General features: G+C 40.0%; 2 protein-coding genes across 10 annotated transcripts in view; both read left to right on the plus strand.

Moving 5' to 3' along the window:
- The first annotated feature begins 10,517 nt into the window (after positions 1–10,517).
- On the plus strand, positions 10,518–12,523 carry LOC139808328 (probable ATP-dependent RNA helicase DHX37). Of its 7 annotated transcripts, none has more exons than XM_071770180.1 (6): positions 10,518–10,724; positions 10,788–10,904; positions 10,981–11,342; positions 11,449–11,649; positions 11,729–11,826; positions 12,005–12,523. In XM_071770180.1, the coding sequence occupies exons 4-6, from the start codon at positions 11,498–11,500 to the stop codon at positions 12,097–12,099; spliced, it is 345 nt and encodes a 114-aa protein (XP_071626281.1). In that variant the 5' UTR covers positions 10,518–10,724; positions 10,788–10,904; positions 10,981–11,342; positions 11,449–11,497; the 3' UTR covers positions 12,100–12,523. The 7 variants fall into 7 exon arrangements, with proteins under 7 accessions (XP_071626281.1, XP_071626279.1, XP_071626278.1 ...); XM_071770178.1 differs by having other exon boundaries at positions 10,520–10,724; positions 10,788–10,909; positions 11,438–11,649; positions 12,005–12,512; XM_071770177.1 differs by having other exon boundaries at positions 10,520–10,724; positions 11,438–11,649; positions 12,005–12,512.
- A 3,846-nt stretch (positions 12,524–16,369) lies between these two features.
- Positions 16,370–20,661, plus strand: part of Slmb (beta-transducin repeat containing E3 ubiquitin protein ligase slmb) — a 35,930-nt gene continuing 31,638 nt past the window's right edge. Inside the window, exons 1-2 of one of the 3 annotated variants that reach the window (XM_071798102.1) lie at positions 16,370–16,555; positions 16,637–17,610. In XM_071798102.1, the coding sequence (XP_071654203.1) occupies positions 17,557–17,610 (54 nt within the window). In that variant the 5' untranslated portion in view covers positions 16,370–16,555; positions 16,637–17,556. Of the gene's footprint in view, positions 17,611–20,661 lie in introns of all 3 variants that reach the window. The other 2 variants (XM_071798103.1, XM_071798101.1) reach the window with 2 other exon arrangements.

Here is a 20,661-nt window from a genome sequence, read left to right on the forward strand (position 1 = left end):
CAATTTGGATGATAATACAATTGTTCCGACTAATGACACAGAGGTGATATGTCCGGCATTATGCGCATACGGTTTTTTCTATTTTCTGAGAAAACGGTTGACCACCAAACGTTTTACCGATTATATTCGTGACCACCAAACGATTCCGCGTCGATTGAGCCGTATGAAAGTCAATTTGATTGATAAATAATGTTTATTCATCTAATTACCAAGCTAACGTCACGGAGTCATGCGACCAATGGCGTGAGAGTACGGTTTTTTCTTATTTCTTAGGAAAACAATTGACCACCAAAACGTTTAATGACGATATTCGTGACCACCAACGATTCCGCGTCGATTGAGCCGTATGAAAGTCAATTTGATTGATAAATAATGTTTTCATCTAATTACCGACTAACGTCACGAAGTCATACGACCAAATGGCGTGAGAGTACGGTTTTTTTCTATTTCTTAGGAAAACGGTTGACCACCAAACGTTTTAATGACATATTCGTGACCACCAAACGATTCCGCGTCGATTGAGCCCTATCAAAGTCAATTTGGGTGCCAAATACAATTTTTCTGACTAATAGCACAGAGTCATACGACCAATGGCGTGAGCATACGGTTTTTTCCTTTTTTTCTGGGAAAACGGTTGACCACCAAACGTTTACCGATTATATTCGTGACCACCAAACGATTCCGCGTCGATTAAGCCGTATGAAAGTCAATTTGATTGATAAATAATGTTTATCCATCAAATTACCGAGCTAACGTCACGGAGTCATGCGACCAATGGCGTGAGAGTACGGTTTTTTCTATTTCTTAGAAAAACGGTTGACCACCAAACGTTTTAATGACAATATTCGTGACCACCAAACGATTCCGCGTCGATTGAGCTCTATCAAAGTCAATTTGGGTGCCAAATACAATTTTTCTGACTAATAGCACAAAGTCATACGACCAATGGCGTGAGCATACGGTTTTTCCTTTTTTCTGGGAAAACGGTTGACCACCAAACGTTTTACTGATTATATTCGTGACCACCAAACGATTCCGCGTCGATTGAGCCGTATGAAAGTCAATTTGATTGATAAATAATGTTTATTCATCAAATTACCGAGCTAACGTCACGGAGTCATGCGACCAATGGCGTGAGAGTACGGTTTTTTCTATTTCTTAGAAAAACGGTTGACCACCAAACGTTTTAATGACAATATTCGTGACCACCAAACGATTCCGCGTCGATTGAGCTCTATCAAAGTCAATTTGGGTGCCAAATACAATTTTTCTGACTAATAGCACAAAGTCATACGACCAATGGCGTGAGCATACGGTTTTTCCTTTTTTCTGGGAAAACGGTTGACCACCAAACATTTTACTGATTATATTCGTGACCACCAAACGATTCCGCGTCGATTGAGCCGTATGAAAGTCAATTTGATTGATAAATAATGTTTATCCCTCAAATTACCGAGCTAACGTCACGAAGTCATACGACCAATGGCGTGAGAGTACGGTTTTATCTATTTCTTAGGAAAACGATTGACCACCAAACGTTTTACTGATTATATTCGTGACCACCAAACGATTCCGCGTCGATTGAGCCGTATGAAAGTCAATTTGATTGATAAATAATGTTTATCCATCAAATTACCGAGCTAACGTCACGAAGTCATACGACCAATGGCGTGAGAGTACGGTTTTATCTATTTCTTAGGAAAACGATTGACCACCAAACGTTTTACTGATTATATTCGTGACCACCAAACGATTCCGCGTCGATTGAGCCCTATCAAAGTCAATTTGGATGATAAATACAATTGTTCCGACTAATGACACAGAGGTGATATGTCCGGCATTAAGCGCATACAGTTTTTTCTATTTTCTGGGAAAACGGTTGACCACCAAACGTTTTACCAGTGATATTCGTGACCACCAAACGATTTCGCGTCGAATGAGCTATAAAAAAGTTAAATTGGTTGAAAAATAAAAATTGTCCGGCTAACTTCACACCGGAAATTTCATTTTTATTTTACAGGAAAACGACTAACCACCAAACGATCGGACTAGACTACCAAAGACCACCAAACGACCACCAATCGATTCCAATTAATGAAAGTTCGATACGTTGAAGTTGTCCGGCCAACTTCATAGAGGTTTGTGCAAGGGGCTTTAAGGTTGTATGACCCGTAAGATCTCTGCCAAAAGTTTAAGAAACGTAACATAAAGCTAATTAACGTATTTAAGAAGATATTCTTTACTGGAAAGTAATATTTATATTAATATTTTATTAAAATAACGGTTGCCTGTGTTTTTAAGAGCTATAGAGACATTTTTATGCATATTTTCTCGTATGCAAACTTTCACTTTTAATGATTTTTAGAAAGACTGTACCTGACTTGCAACTGACACAAACGAAAATCTGAAAGTGTGAAAATCTTCAAAAAGTAACAAAACATAGTAATTACTATTTAAAAATACTAATGAAATTATATTACGTTATTTATTTACGTCATTTATTAATAAATTAAATACAATAGCTCTCATAAAAAAGTATTTTGATCGCAACAACGTCGCATTTTCTGTAAGTTGGTAACATTGATCTCACTCGACATCAGCTGCGTGAACGCGAAGTGTGTGCTCTGAAGCTCTGATAACTTAGCCGGTCAACTTCGACTTTATTAATTTTCATATTTTTTTATCGTTTGTTGGTCGTTTGTTGGTGATTGTTGGCCTAATTACAACGTTTGTAAGTTCTTAATTTTTTTTTAAATTTAAAAAGAAAAATTAGCATTAAGTTAGCCGGAAAAATTTTAATTTTAATTTCAAAAAAGCCTAATCGATGCGTAATCGTTTGCTGATGATTGTTGGTCTAATTTTAGCGTTTGTTGGTTTATTATTAGTCTTACAAACAAAAAAAAACGAAAAATTATCTCACATATTAAAGTAATCAAAGATTGGTTTATTTGCCTACGACTTAAGCTTTATTTCTATCAATTTAAGGCTAACATCTATAAAACTGCCATATGAATACGGGCCTTAACATCGGCAGAAAATCGCGAAAAGATCAAGAAACATGATGGTTCGTGGAAAGCACACACACACAACGGGGGGGTGCGAGGGGGGGCCTTCGGCCCCCCTCCCCCGCACTCACCCCGCCGGTAGGCTGCGTGGACCTCGCTTTACAACATAAAGTACATGCTAAGTTGTAAAACGAAATTATAAAGCACATGCATGGAGGGGTGCAAGGAGACTTACATGCGTGAGCGCACGTGAACAGAAAGGCTTTTCTCCCCTGCACCCTCCCCCATGCATGTACTTTATAATTTCGTTTTACAACTTAGCATGTACTTTATGTTGTAAAGCGAGGTCCACGCAGCCTACCGGCGGGGTGGGTGCGGGGGAGGGGGGCCGAAGGCCCCCCCTTGCACCCCCCGTTGTGTGTGTGTGTGGTGTGTGCTTCCCACAAACCACCATGTTTCTTTGGGTGCATTCCGATATTCACTGCCAGTGCTGAGAACGTGACGTCATAAAGCAGTGCTGGCGATGCGTTCCGTAATTGCTTAAATTGCTTTTACCACCTTATAACGGAACGACATCGCAGTACTGCCAGAAGTGCCAGAACATAATAATGGCGTTAATACCTACATTTTTAATTAAAGTCATTGAATTATTTGATTCATCTGAATCGGATGATTCTACAGATGAGGAAGACGAATGTGTATTATTTTGTCTTAAGGGTCGACAGGAGTAACACTACCGACCTCTGTCGGGTTGCTTAGCTGCGAGTCCGTATTTTATTAATTATAAATTTTTTAAGAGCCAAAATGGAAAATCCGGCTCTGTACCAGCTTGCGGCTGATCTTACTGATTAAAACGAGCATAAGTGAAATGAGATTCGTTAATTAATTTGGCTAAAATTTGGGACAAGCCGTTCCTAAGCAGCTTTGCAGCTCTAAGCAAGCCTGCAAAGCTGCTTAGGAACGGCTTGTCCCAAATTTTAGCCAAATTAATTAACGAATCTCATTTCACTTATGCTCGTTTTAATCAGTAAGATCAGCCGCAAGCTGGTACAGAGCCGGATTTTCCATTTTGGCTCTTAAAAAATTTATAATTAATAAAATACGGACTCGCAGCTAAGCAACCCGACAGAGGTCGGTAGTGTTACTCCTGTCGACCCTTAATAAGATACGTGTAACACCATCGCGTTCAATACCACGCTGCAAAAATTATATGGACGTGGTTCATTCTTTTACAGATGATGAATTTAAGAAACATTTTCGGTAAGTAAACTGTACATAAATTTTATATTTAATATACATAGAATACACATATAAATATATAAAATGGAAAACATGTTTAAAAACTATAAATAGGTTAAATGCATGTTTAACATTAAGGTTATGTTCAACATAAAGAAAAACTATTACACTAATTATTTTTTATTTTATAGTATGAAACAAAGTACTTTCAACTTTATATTGGAATTATTACGACCAGAATTATGCAAACAAAACGACAAATCTGGAAGGCATCCAATAACCCCTGAAAAACAATTACTTCTAGCTATCTGGTTCATGAGTACACCAAATTCCTATAGGTAAAACTTGAAATATCAAAGTATATATAACTTAATAAACTTATGTTAGAAATATTGGTAATTCTTCAGTTTAGCTACCTCAGCACAGAAATCGATGCAATTAGGCTTAATCGACGCGTTTTTGCATGAAACGAACGAATCTGGCAGAAAAAAGTGTCGCTCTGCCCCGCGACGCGAGATATTAATCGTCAAAGTTGAACCGACGACATGTAGCAACACTGAACGTGCCCTGCGGCCATATGCGCATGCTCAGTGGTCGCACGCGCATGTAAAACTGCGCCAATTTTAAATGAATCAATCGTGCAGAATAACCAAGCATCTCGATTCAAGCAGTTAGGTCTCACGCTGGGAGTTTCATTAGTTTAATTATGCGTGGGAAGCACACACACACACACACACACACACACGGGGGGGAGTGCGAGGGGGGGGCCTTCGGCCTCCTCCTCCCCCGCACCCACCTCGTCGGTAGGCAGCGTGGACCTCGCTTTACAACATAAAGTACATGCTAAGTTGTAAAACGAAATTATAAAGTACATGCATGGGGGAGAGTGCAGGGGAGAAAAGCCTTTCTGTTCACGTGCGCTCACGCATGTAAGCCCCCTTGCACCCCTCCATGCATGTGCTTTATAATTTCGCTTTACAACTTAGCATGTACTTTATGTTGTAAAGCGAGGTCCACGCTGCCTACCGACCCGGCCTTCGGCCCCTCCTCCCCCGCACCCCCCCCCCGTGTGTGTGTGTGTGTGTGCTTCCCACGCATAATTAAACTAATGAAACTCCCAGCGTGAGACCTAACTGCTTGAATCGAGATGCTTGGTTATTCTGCACGATGTAACTGTTTAATGATTTTCGTTAAAGCAGGGCACATACACACGTGTGTATTCCCTGCTTTATAGAAGTTGTGATTTTTGTAAAAGCAGGGCACATACACACGTGTGTATGCCCTGCTTTATAGAAGTTGTGATTTTCGTTAAAGCAGGGCATACACACGTGTGTGTGCCCTGCTTTAACGAAAATCATTAAACAGTTACATCGTGCAGAATAACCAAGCATCTCGATTCAAGCAGTTAGGTCTCACGCTGAGAGTTTCATTAGTTTAATTATGCGTGGGAAGCACACACACACACACACACACACACGGGGGGTGCGAAGGGGGCCTTCGGCCCCCCTCCCCCGCACCCACCCCGTCGGTAGGCAGCGTGGACCTCGCTTTACAACATATAATAAAGTACATGCTAAGTTGTAAAGCGAAATTATAAAGCACATGCATGGAGGGGTGCCGAAGGCCCCCCCCCTCGCACCCCCCCGTGTGTGTGTGTGTGTGTGTGCTTCCCACGCATAATTAAACTAAAGAAACTCCCAGCGTGAGACCTAATTGCTTGAATCGAGATGCTTGGTTATTCTGCACGATTGATTCATTTAAAATTGGCGCAGTTTTACATGCGCGTGCGACCACTGAGCATGCGCATATGGCCGCAGGGCACGTTCAGTGTTGCTACATGTCGTCGGTATGACAGGAATCATAACCTGATTCCTGTCAACTTTAATGATTAATATCTCGCGTCGCGGGGCAGAGCGACACTTTTTTCTGCCAGATTCGTTCGTTTCGTGCAAAAACGCGTCGATTAAGCCTAATTGCATCGATTTCTGTGCTGAGGTAGCTAAACTGAAGAGTTACCATACATTTAGCGCAGCTTAGCCCACGGAGATTTAGCATTGTCGACATTGCCCACTTTGAACCGAGCAAAGTCCGCAATGTGATAATCGTTGCTGACATTGCCATCGCTGGATGGGCAGTGTTAACTTTGCCCACATCAAACCGGGCAATGTCCGCTAATAAACTACTTTGCCCAGTCGCGTTGTGCAATGCTGACAAATGCCCGGGCAATGCCGACACTGCACACCATGCTGACTTTGCTTTGCACGTAACATATATATAAATTTTTCTGAAGTAGATTCATCTCTAATATATTGAACATCACTTTCTGTATCATATAAAAATGTAACTAATTCGGCTGCAGTCTTATTTTGAAGATTACTAGAAGATGCTTTGCCTTGTTCATTCAAATTCGTATTTAATCCTTTTGTAAAGAAAAAAAAATATATTGTCAAAACTTCTTTTAAGTAAAAATAAATTGAAGAATTTTAATGATATAATATTTTTATTTAAATAAAAATAAAATAAATCAAAGAACATTTAAACAAATAAAAAATTACCTGCATCTCCAAAGAAGGTATATGGCGATGCATGCGACAATACAATAATTTACAATAAATTATTTATATAGCTATATATTATATATTATAATGTAAATATATCTATATCCATTATCTATTATTATAAGTACCTCTGACGTCTCTCTGTCTGTCTATCTGTCTGACTGCAAACTACTCATTCGTTAATGGACCGAATTTTAAAGAATTATATATATGAAGTAGGGGTAGAATTTTTTGGGAATTGCCATAAAATGTATAATTTTTTGTTACCGATTTTTTAGAAACCGGTTCTGAAATTTTTCCAATTTTGCGGTAAATAATTCACCGAATCTTAAAGAATTATATATGAAATAGGAGTAGAAAGAACTAAAGAATGTAATAGAATTAGAAAAATTGGTAATAAAAAAGGGGTTTCCGATTTTTGTTTTAAAAAATGTACGTGATTGCTCTAATTTCCGCAAATTTTGAGATATCAAGCTAAATTTTTTTTTGTAGATAATTTTTATAAATAATTTTTTGTTACCAATTTTTTGAAAATCGGTTTCAAAATTTTTCTAATTTTTCGAGAAATAATAAGTATTAATGGACCCATTTTCTTGAAACCAATGTCAAAATTTTTTTAATTTTTTAAGGATAAGTTTAATTTTTCATTAATGTATCGATTTTCTTGAAACCAGTGCCAAAACTTTTCTTATTTTTTGGGGATGGCGATGATGTGTAGAATTTTTCATATGGGTTTAATTTTTCATTAATGTATATATACCGATTTTTGGGAAACTGCAGGTGCTAAAATTTTTCTGACTGCGAACTATTCATTCAATTAATGAACCGATTTTCTTCAAAACGGTGCTCAAATTTTCCTAATTTTTCGGGGATGGCAATGATGTGTAAAATTTTTTATAACCGATTTTTTGAAAACCGCTTCCAAAATTTTTCTAATTTTTCGGGGGGGGGGCGGATGGCGACGATGAGTTTTATTTTTTAGTAATGGACGTATTTTCTTAAAACCAGTGCTATTTTTTCAGTTTTCTATACCAATGTGTTCAGAATATTCGAAAATGTTGAAAAATCACTTTTTTTTTAATGTCTGTATGTGTGTATATATTCCGCTCGCTAAAGGATGATCCAAAAAAAAGGATGTGTGGTGGAGGCCAATTTTGTTTTAAATAATAAAATTGGTTAATATGCATAAAAGGTCAAACCTCACCGATGATTTTGACCTTGACATATATATTGTCAAGGTCATCATCCTGAGTAACCTTCAAAAGGTTTTAGCCGGCGGTCATTGTTTATTAAAATCAAAAAAGTTTAAAATATATAACAATTTATGTGTTAGTGCTATAAACATCCATGCGATGCGCGAAAAAATAAGTATATATATATCTCTATATACATAAATTTAAGGAGAGAAAAATATAACTTAAAGTGGAAAAAAATTCGAATCTGCGAAGAAAAAGATAAGCACAAAGAGGGTTTAGAAAAGGGATCTAGACTAAAAAAAAAGAAAAGGTTTTTGAGGTTTTTCTTAAAAGCAACTATATGTCTTTTTTCATTTGATTCGTCTCATTATTCTGTGTATAAAAGTATTAAGGTAACATTACCGAAAACTTAATGTTTTACAAGATATTTTGTATTATGTTATGTCAAAATACTAGAACTTCCAAGCCTATAATAATTCCAAAAGTTCTTAATGAAAAAATACTTTATTATAGTGTTTTGAAAAGCTCTCGAGATTAGCTACAAGAATATGCATTGAAAAATAGGGGTTTCCATTTAAGAAATTAAAGGTGTCATTCACATAAGCTTTAACGACCGCATCCATGGTCAAAGCAATGACACCATATCTTATGTCCCCCTTCGAACCAAACAACTTTTGTCTAAAACAATTTTTCCAATCTCTTTATTTACTTCAAGAGATATTCAGCTGAATTACTTAAAATGATACACCCGATATATTATATAATAAAATATATATAGCCATATCATTATGTATATGTATAATACACATATAGATATAGATTATATATATTATATATATATATATATATATATATATATATATATATATATATATATATATATATAATGTATTAGGCCGGCCAACAGGCCGGTATTCATATAGTCGAATCTTATGCTAAGACTCCATAGACGCGGAAATGCCATGCGGCAGAGTGCGTTGACCAATCACAAATTTTGATTTTGCCGCAGGCGACTTGCGGCAGCCTTCTGATTGGTCAACGCACTCTACCGCACGGCGTTTCCGCGTCTATGGAGTCTTAGCATTATATTGGCAGCTTTCCAGCAAGCGACACAAGTCGACACAAGTATCGTTTTATCTTTGTTACTCATTGCCAAAAAAGAAAGATTATAGAATGATGTTTGTGTCGACTTGTGTCGCTTGCTGGAAAGCTTTCATTTAAGACCATCTTAAGTACGATCTTAAGATTAAGTTATGAACCAATCACAGAGCCGTATTATAGCATCTTAAGGCCCGGTCTACAATGGATGTCGTAAGTTGGAGTCGTAAGAAATTAACCAATCACAATCTATTATTCTCCTTGCGGTCGAAGAATAATGAACTGTGATTGGTCAATTTCTTACGACTCCGACTTACGACATCCATTGTAGACCAAGCCTAAACATTACTTAGGGCCGGTCTACAATCAGTCGTATGTCGGAGTCGGATGTCGGAACGTAGTCGATGATCCAATGAATTTCTTTTTAGGAAACGAATTTTTCTCATTGGACCATCGGCTACGTTCCGACATCCGGCTTTGACATACGACTCATGACTTATTGTAGACCGGGTCTTAAGACGGTCTAATGCGAGTCGTAAAGTCGTGAGTCGTAAGAATTGACCAATCACAGTCGATTATTCTCCTCAAATTCGATTGTGAATTGTCAATTCTTACGACTCACAACTTTACGACTCGCATTGTAGACCTAGCTAGAACTGACCAATCACAATCGAATTTGAGGAGAATAATCGACTGTGATTGGTCAATTCTTACGACTCACGACTTTACGACTTGCATTGTAGACCTAGCATAAAGCTGGCCACACACACTTTTTCGTAACAGTAACAGTAGGATTTCGACCAATCGTGTTACTGGATTCGGGAACGTACGGCCGTACGTTTTCGAATCGAGCAACGCGATTGGTCGAAATCCTCCCTAAGAGCACAGTTGACGGAAAGTCGACGGTAAGTCGACTTCTAGTCGGCTTCTAAAAATGGCAGAAAGTCGACTAAAAGTCGACTTCTAAATAGGCGACTTCTAAAAATGGCGGAAAGTCGACTAAAAGTCGACTTCTAAATAGTCGACTTATAAAAGTCAACGGAAAGTTGACTTTTATAAGTCGACTTCTAGTCGACTTCTAAAAATGGCGGAAAGTCGACTTTTAGTCGACTTCTAAATAGTCGACTTATAAAAGTCAACGGAAAGTTGACTTTTATAAGTCGACTTCTAGTCGACTTCTAAAAATGGCGAAAAGTCGACTAAAAGTCGACTTCTAAATAGTCGACTTATAAAAGTCAACTTTCCGTTGACTTTTATAAGTCGACTTCTAGTCGACTTCTAAAAATGTCGACTAAAAATCGACTTCTAAATAGTCGACTTATAAAAGTCAATTTTCCGTCGACTTTTATAAGTCGACTTCTAGTCGACTTCTAAAAATGGCGAAAAGTCGACTATAAAAAGACGGAAAACAGTCAAGCGGCGCGTCATGCATCATCAATATGGCGGCGAATCTCGAGGAGGCTGGAGGAAAAAATTAATGTTTACGCGAGTGCAAGGAATACATGCCGCGAGACAGGACACGATAAGACGTCGAAAAGCGCCGCGCTATCAACCACCGCCACGAAACGTCGTCGTCGTCGTCATCATTGTTGACTTCCTCGATTAGATCAGAATACTGGAATTTGACTGTATGTATGTTGCAATATGTTTGAGACGGTTGTCTACATTGTCTACAACAAGAATTGTTACAGAATGCCGTCACCAACCGACATGGAAGCGAAATTGCTGCGCCAGATAGTTCTTGCAGGTATGGCGGATCTAAAAGAGGATCAGGATAAGGCCAAGTGGAAATATGCTTTAGAGGTTAGGTATGGTGTGTTATTAATTATCATCGATAATTAAGACCTATTGAATGCGACCTCTCTATTCTGAACCATCTTTCAGAACACCATCAGAAATGGAGGAACCTGGTTCATGCATTCTTCGTGCGTTCTACGGAAAATCAGTCCGGAATAGGTGGTTTATAAAGAGGTGTACGAAACGAATAAGATGTATATGCGAGGTGTCACGGCGATAGAACCCGAATGATTGCCGAAATTCGCTTCCACGCTATGCCATCTTATGGCGTTTTCGATTTACTACTCGACCCGACTCGGGTCGCATCAATGGACGTGGAATACATACATAGATATGTATGTATTCCACGTCAATGATGCTAGAGTCCTGTATACATGATGCGACCCGAGTCGGTTTGAGTCGCAAACCGAAAACGCTATTAGTGAATCATTGGTTGATCCACCGCCAAGGTATTTTTATCACAATTGTTGCTTTATAATGTTTTCCCTATTTATTTATAAAGATATTAATCTTTATTATGATCGAATATTATTCTCATTTATAGATATAATCAAGGAACCGGGAAGATCATTTGCCGCGTGTCTGGTACATTTGGAAAGGCCGGATGGGGACTACCATCGATGGATATAGAGCATCTGTGGACGGTGTAAAGTGGTTCGCGTATTTCTTCTTGGAGGGTCAAGTGTACCCTAAGCTGAAACGATTTGTTCCGTCGTTGCTGACGACACCTGGGAGCATCACCAAGTCATGGGCCAGGTAAATCGTTATTCTATCTCCTTTCGATTTCACGTTGATTCATCGAATAGATTACATCAATTCAATACGATTTTTTCAGGTTGATACCACGCACTCAAGCAATAGTACAAACGTTGCAGTCGCAGGGAGTCGTGTCCAAATACAAACTGCTAGAAATCTGGGGTTTGGATGAAAAATGTGAGATTTTAATTTATAAAATAATATTTAGATATTATCATCGAGTAGACTTCTATACAATACTAGACCGCTGACAGGCATCTCGGCCGTGATGCTTGCCGCCATGTTGACTTTAATCAAGATATGCTATACTACAGATTCTATACAAGTAGTTTTATACAAGATTTCTATACAATAGTCTGGCATATACAGAATGTCCAAAAGAAAGGGTTTAATACTACAGGAGTAGTGGTTCGATTTCGGCATTCAAGTAGCTACACGTTGAAGGCATGACATACAAACTTATTGATAACATGTACCAATATTTAACACAAAAACATTCGCTTGCTTCGTTATGTACTGTAATAACGAATGCAGATAAACGCACATCATGAGCAACTGAACACCCGATAGTGACTTATTGTTAATTCAATATGGTCGCACCCTTCACTAACACTTGCACCTCGCACTCGCATCAGCTTTTCGGCAGTGCGTCCATAGATGTTAATGGTCTAGTATAAAAGTCTGTGGATATTATATATTTATAATTTTAGTTCTGTTGTCAGCTTACAAGAAGTTGCTGCCGGAATCCGCGCACGCAGAAGTGGCACAGATATGACGGCACACAGTGGCCACCTTTGTAATTAAGAATAAAACATTAGGATTGTAATTATACAGTTTTTTAGATAATTAAATTATTTTATATATGAAAAAAAATCGAAATGCATTAGTTTTAGCCTTCCAGCAAAGGGTCGATTGTGTATCTTGAAATAATGAGGTAAAAATTACAAAAGTGAGAAAATTCATTAGCGCGTATCTACGATTTTATTTATCAGAATCTAATAAAATCTGTTAACTTTTGTCATTTTCACCTCATTTCAAGATACACAACCGACCTCCAGACGTACGCGGCGGCGGTTTATTTTATCGACTTTAAAAGTTGGCGGGAAGTCGACTTTCCGTCATGACGGGAAGTCGACTTGAAGTCGACTTTTACCGAAACTGACTTGGCAGAGAAGTCGACTTTTTTAAAGACGAAAGTCGACTTGAAGTCGACTTGAAGTCGGCGAATGTCTCAAAAAACGCCGACTAAAAGTCGACTTTCCGTCATGACAAGAAGTCGACTTCCCGTCATGACGAAAAGTCGACTTCCCGTCATGACGGAAAGTCGACTTTTAGTCGGCGTTTTTTGAGACATTCGCCGACTTCAAGTCGACTTCAAGTCGACTTTCGTCCTTAAAAAAGTCGACTTTCTGCCAAGTCAGTATCGGTAGAAGTCGACTTCAAGTCGACTTAAAGTCGACTTTTTGCTCTTAGGGCTACTGTTACTGTTACGAAAAAGTGTGTGTCCGGAGCCTAATGGTTATTCTACATAAAAGTTGTAGTCGTGAGTTGTAAGAAATTGACCAATCACAGATTGAATATTCTCCTCAATTTCGAATGTGATTGGTCAATTTCTTACAACTCACGATTACGACTTCTATGTAGAATAACCTTAATGCGGGGTTTACAATGGGAGTTGCAAAGTCGTGAGTCGCAAGAATTGACCAATCACAGTCAATTATTCTCCTCAAATTCGATTGTGATTGGTCAATTCTTGCGACTCACGACTTTGCGACTGACATTGTAGATCCCGCATTAAAATAGAACCGACTATGAATAATGAATACCGGCCATAGTTTGTTCTTATGAGATGCTAATACGGCTCTGTGATTGGTTAATGGCATCTTAAGCCCCTTGCACAATGCCAGGCAATAGGCAATAGAAACAGGAAATAACCAAAAAATCGTTAATTACAACCTAAAAAATTCGAATGCTATTATTGGTTGGCAACAGGCAATAGGCACAGAATTTCCAACGTGACGAAAACTCTGTGTCTATTGCCTGTGTCACTGTGTTTATTCTGCATTTATACATGATTTCTGATTTCTATTCCCTGTTCCTATTGCCTATTGCCTAGCATTGTGCAAGGGGCTTTAAAATCGTACTTAAGACGGACTGAGAGCCACCGCACAAGACTCACGTATGGTCACGTAGCGTAATATAACGTGAGCCAACGCACAAGAAACGTATTGGTTACGGCCGTTACGGCGTTATACGTTTCTTGTGCGTTGATCTAACGTTACGAATTACCATACGAGAGCTTGTGCAGAGGCTCTAACCGATACGTTTCTTGTGCGTTGATTCACGTTACGTTACGCTACGTGACCATACGGAGAGTCTTGTGCAGTGGCTCTTAAATATAAGATTCGATTATGAATACTGGCCTTAGGGCCGATATTACAGGGAGCTTTCCAGCAAGCGACACAAGTCGACACAAGCGTCATTTTGTCTCTGTTACTCATTGCCAAAAAAGAAAGATAGAACAACGTTTGTGTCGACTTGTGTCGCTTACTGGAAAGCTTCCACAGTCTCCGATTAACGTGATCCTCCGATTAAACTCACTCTGCATCTCTTTCTAAGGGTGCGGTTACATGGGCTGATATTTTCCGCGTAAGGGCCGGGGCACGAACATTGCCGTAGCGTCTTACGCCACCTTACGTAAGAATTGCCTAAACGCCACACGTAAGCCAAACGTACGGCAACGCACATAGAAAAGTAACGTAACGCATGTAACGTATGATATGTTACGTTACGTTTTTCTATGTGCGTTGCCGTACGTTTGGTTTACGTGTGGCGTAAGGCAATTCTCACGTAAGGTGGTGTAAGACGCTACGGCAATGTTCGTGCCCCGGCCCTAATGCCCGTATCAGACTACGGATTGGGATTGAGATTGGATTAAAATTTGACCAATCAGAGCTAAGTTTACTAAACTTGAGATCAGTTATCTCTGTTCTGATTGATTAAATTTCAATCCAATCTCAATCCCAATCCGTAGTCTAATACGGGCTTAAGGTGAAATTTCATGGGCAGTGAAAAGTAGCAGCAGATCGTACTGATTGGCTACAAAATAGAGAAGTTCTAGGAACTCGAGAACTTCTCTATTTTATAGCCAATCAGTACAATCTGCTGCTACTTTTCACTGCCCATGAAATTTCACCTTTACGCGGAAAATATCAGTCCATGGGACCGCACCCTAAGGCTACATCCCTATGAGAAAGAAATAGCGAAAGGGAAATAAAACGGAATTACTCTGATTGGCTAATATCCCACCTGGGGAGAGCCCTCACCTGGAGATTAGCCAATCAGAGTAATTCCGTTTTAAGGGGATTCTGGAGTGACAGCGACAAGGCATAATCGGTCTAAGCAATATCTTTGAATTGGCTGAACAGAATGGAAAATCCTTTTACACGATTAAAGTATGCACAAAAATGTAGAGGGCTGTACATGATTTTTTTTTAATAAACTAAAAAAAAATTTTATTTTTATAAATATTGTTTTCATCTGACGACAATATTTGCTTTATACAAAAATTCTGCAGTTGTTCTATAAAAAATAGTGATGCAGCCCTCTACAAAAAACTGTCGGGAATAATATCGTGCAATTAGAAGTAAGATTTGAAGCCTAAAAAAAAGATATTACTTAGACCAGTGGAAGATGCAAGGTTAGGTGCTATCCTTGTCTATATCCTTGTCTATACAAGGACAGAAATAGGTCGATAACATAGAAAATGGTAATTTTGTCGGTTATACAGACGGCTCCAGCATCACCTTAATTCCGTTCCGCTATTTCTCTCTCTCCATGGGGATGCAGCCTAACTGTCCCCCTAGAAAGAGACGAAGAGTGAGTTTAATCGGAGGATTACGTTAATCGGAGACTGTGGCCACGTTCTGTAACGCGCATATGCGCGCATTTTCTATAATAAACGTTACGTATACTATAGATAAATGCGCGCATATGCGCGTTACGGAATGCAGGGTAGGATATCGGCGATATCGGTCCGCGGGGTCTACAATGCGAGTCGCAAGTCGTGAGTCGTAAGAATTGACCAATCACAGTCGATTATTCTTCTCAAATTCGATTGTGATTGAACAATTTCCTACGGCCGGTATTCATAGTCAAATCTTATATTTAAGTCCATCTTAAGTACGAAGTACGATCTTAAGATGTTATAAACCAATCACAGAGCCGTATTAACATCTTAAGACATTACTTAATATGCCCGGTCTACAATGGATGTCGGAAGTCGGAGTCGTAAGAAATTGACCAATCACAGTTCATTATTTTTCGACCGCAAGGAGAATAATATATTGTGATTGGTCAATTTCTTACGACTCTGACTTCCGACATCCATTGTAGACCGGGCATAAGACTCTTAAGACAGTCTTGAAATAAGATCTGACTATGGCTGCGTTCCAATATTCACTGTCAGTACTGAAAATCTATAGTGTACATTGTACGTTACGTAAACTATAGATTTTCAGTACTTGCAGTGAATATCGGAACGCAGCCTATGAATATGGACTTACGACTCACGATCCACGACTCGCATTAGCTGCGTAAACCCCGCATTTTAGGGTCTCTAATTTCAGTGGGTGGCGGCAGCGACACAGCAGCAGCAGCACTAGCAGCAGTGGCAGGCGACAGGTGTGGTAGGTGGCAGTTAGTTCGCTCCACGGTGCTCCACGCTCCACGGTCTTACCGTGGTCAGAGGTCAGAGTCAGAGAAGCCGTGGGCCGTGGTTCGCTCGCTCGCTCGCTCGTTCGTTCGCTCGGACTCCGTTCTCCGACTTTCCGAGTCCGCACCTTGGAGCAGTCGATTCGGAACAGTGTATTGGGAGCAATTGGGAGGCGTTATCGCTCACGCCGACGTATGTACATACATAACGTTGAAGCGCCACGTTCCATCCGCATCGCCGCCGTCGCCGCCACTGCCGTTTGGCCAATTGCAGGATTCCGCTCGCGAGCGTGACCGCGTGTTTCAGCGGTACATACATACATGAACTGTATGTACAGTCAGTCCAGTGTACAGTACGTTCGCGCATTCTCGAGTCGTCGATGGTCGGATCTCGAGACTCGAGTTACGTTTTGCGACCGGTCAGCGGTCACCGTCTCTGTTCGTCGGTTCGTCGCTCGTTTACTCACCACTCGGCAGTTCGGCAGAGTTCGCGCTACAAACACACTCGGGATTACAATTTTTCATCCCTTCTCCTCGCTGTCGAAGAAAAGGGGATAACCGTCATGCTGATGATATCGTACGAACTACATTTATAGTGTTCATCCGCAATCCGCGGAGGAAAGAGGATTAACAGAGCCGCCGCCTGGAACGGATAATCGGTACCACACACGCGTACCACGTACCAGCCAAGTGACATAGTTTATACGCGCGAGCTATTGTGCTTTGGTATATAGAAATGTTGCTCCGCCGACTCCCTGCGATGTACGGCGTGGACTCGTAGCGAGCAGTAGCGACCATCGTCATTGCTGCCGTCTTCGTTGGCGTCAACGCCAGTCGCGTTCACGTCCCGGCGTGTTCTCTCTCTCTCTCTCTCTCTCTCTCTCTCTCTCTCTCTCTCTCTCTCTCTCTCTCTCTCTCTCTCTCTCTCTCTCTCTCTCTCTCTCTCTCTCTCTCTCTTTTTCTCTCGCTCTTTCTCTCGCTATCTCGCTATCTATCTATCTGTCTATCTCTCTCTATCTCTACCTATCTATCTCTCTGTCTCTCTTTCTGTCGCTGGCGCGACATCCCGACATCCCGTCGATCCAGCCATTCTCGTGTGGTGCGATCGCTCCCGTGGCAGAATCCCGTCTCGCCTATTCGCGCTACCACGGCGCGCACGGTGCGCGCAGGTAACGGAGTTACTGCACGAGTAGGATGATCAACATGGAAACGGACAAGATTATCGACGACGCGAATGCAACTCTGCAGGTGAGTGATGAGTGATGAGAGCGCGGTTCGCGGAGTCGTAGGTCGTAGTTGTCCTCTCGTCTCGCACGAAGAGAAGGGAAAAAGAAAAACTACCGCCATCTTATGCCCCCTCGCGATCGACCGATTCGTCGGTCATCGCACGTCACACGTGTCCTGCTCCGGTCGGAGCTCCGACACTTCGCGTTGCACGGTTTTAAAGTTCCGAGGTCTGGAAGGCCAGAGGAGCCGCGAATAGGTTATGCTTTTCAAACCGCGACGACTCCGTCCGCTGTGCGTCAAACGCGTGTTCGGCGTCGCATGACAGTCGTCGTCGTCGCCCCGACGGAGCGAGCGCTCCGTCTTACGTCACAATCGGCTGCCGCGCGCGGAGCTTTCGGGGTTATGGTTCCCGTCCGCTTCATTTCGCACCTCCCTCTCCGCTCCGAAGAAATCTGAGCGGAACTTTAACTTCGTTTCCCTTTAAACGCGAAAGACGTCGATGGTAGCTATGGCAGAGGGCCACCTACGTGTCCCTGAACGTTTACGCGTCGGTCGACGAAGAGTGACAAGTGTGACATAAAGTCTTATCATCGTCGTCGTCGTCATCTCACGCGTAACGGGTGTCCATGGACGCAATCGTACCCTCCGCAAAGCTCTCCTCTCGAGAAAGAACCGGGGAGGGGGTTTTAGTCAAATCGCATGCGAATTCTTGGCGCGATGCCTTTTATAGGTCGATTGCACGACTGCAGTTCGCGGTATGATGTATACACCGGTAGGTAATAGGTGTTACAAATGTTTGGACACTCATTAGACGACCGTTTTCCTTTTCGTACCGAACGTACAGCGTATCGCCGACTGGTTCTCGTCTCGTCGAGGAAAAATAGCCAATCACGCCCCGAAACTCGGGTGACTCTGCATTTTACGTTTATGTTCATTTAAATATTATACTATATTCGAATCGATTTTACGTTTTCTCTTCTTAATGGGGGTGGGGGGACCAGATATGTATACTTAGAAAGAGAGCGATTTCTAAACACGCTTCTTTTGCACGGTTGGCTTTTAACCCGCGCCTTCCTCCCGAGAAGGCGATTGAACTTGTCTGCGTTTCTTTTTTACCCTTTCAACACCTGTCCCCTCACACACCGAAACAAGATGGATGGTTAATATTTATTTTCGAGATAAAGATATTATACATTATGTATGTGCAGAATGACAATCAGGACATCGCTAAAACTAAATAGCTGTTATTTTGCAACGAGTGGGCAGAATGATGTGAATTAATTGACTGAATGCTATATTATAGAAGAAACATATTTTTTAAATAAGCATTCTATTATAATATTTACTCTTTTACATATTTTTATATATATATATTATATATATATATATATATATATATATATATATATATATATATATGGGTAGACTTCCGAAAACGGCCCCCCTCCGATTTCGATGAAACTTTGTGAAAAGCTTCGTTTTGGGTTAAAATGAAAGCCCTTAAGGGGTTAGTACAGTGTATTTCAGGATAATTTTCAGAAATTAATTTCTAACAAAATATTTATGAAACACCAGTAATTTTTTTTTATTATCTTCTATACACATTGAAGTGTGTGTGAAGCTAGCGTCTCATTTTGCGGAAACTCACAAATTATTGAGAGTTCTGACTTCCTTTTCAATAGTTCTAGAGTTCCTGCTAGTTTAAACAAATAGTTCTGGCTTTTAAAGCCAAAAAACGCGTCAGTACAAACTGAGACGCTAGGTTCACGCAGCGTCTCACTTTGTCCTACACAAGTTCCACTACTGTATCTCATCAGATTTTGCGAGATCTATAGTTCTATAACAGTTCTATAAAGAGTTCTGCCATATAAAAGCAAAAAAAATTAATTATAAAGTACTAAAAAAAATTACAATGTAACGAGTATACCGAGTTGAGACGCCAGTTGAAATCTCGGAGTTCCGATTTATGTAAAATATTTTTCGAGTAGTTCTGAGCATATTGAAGCATTTCTTAAAGAGTTCCGAGCGTTAGAATATTTGTGTTATATTTTAAAAAATTAATATTAACCGAAAAGTAATCATGACGGAAAACGATGAAACGCTAAGCGAAATCTCGGAGTTCCGGTTTATATAAAATATTTTTCGAGTAATTCTGAACATATAGAAGCAATTTCTAAAGAGTTCCGGGCGTTGGCAATGTTGTAAAATTTTTAAATAAATTAATAACGCTCGAAAGTCAGGAATTTGTCGAAAATAGATGAGACGCTGGCCGTATTTCGACAGTTCTGCGAGTTTTATTATAATTTTCGTACAGTTCTGAACGTGTTCTAACGTTTTCTAAAGAGTTCTGGCGATAAACATTATTTAATCATTTTTTAAATAATTTTTATCGCCCGAGAAAGACGCATTTACGGGTATATGAGTGAGACGCTGTAGGAACTCTTTTGAAAACGTTAGAACACGTTCAGAACTGTACGAAAATTATAATAAAACTCGCAGAACTGTCGAAATACGGCCAGCGTCTCACCTATTTTCGATAAATTCCTGACTTTCGAGTGTTATTAATTTATTTACAAATTATACAACAATGCCAATGCCCGGAACTCTTTGGAAAATGCTTCTATATGTTCAGAATTACTCGAAAAATATTTTATATAAACCGGAATTCCGAGATTTCGCTTAGCGTTTCATCGTTTTCCGTCATGATTACTTTTCGGTTAATATTAATTTTTTAAAATATAACACAAATATTCTAACGCTCGGAACTCTTTAAGAAATGCTTCAATATGCTCAGAACTACTCGAAAAATATTTTACATAAATCGGAACTCCGAGATTTCAACTGGCGTCTCAACTCGGTATACTCGTTACATTGTAATTTTTTTTAGTACTTTATAATTAATTTTTTTGCTTTTATATGGCAGAACTCTTTATAGAACTGTTATAGAACTATAGATCTCGCAAAATCTGATGAGATACAGTAGTGGAACTTGTGTAGGACAAAGTGAGACGCTGCGTGAACCTAGCGTCTCAGTTTGTACTGACGCGTTTTTTGGCTTTAAAAGCCAGAACT

Source organism: Temnothorax longispinosus, chromosome 2, assembly GCF_030848805.1.
Source record: "Temnothorax longispinosus isolate EJ_2023e chromosome 2, Tlon_JGU_v1, whole genome shotgun sequence".
NCBI lineage: Eukaryota > Metazoa > Arthropoda > Insecta > Hymenoptera > Formicidae > Temnothorax > Temnothorax longispinosus.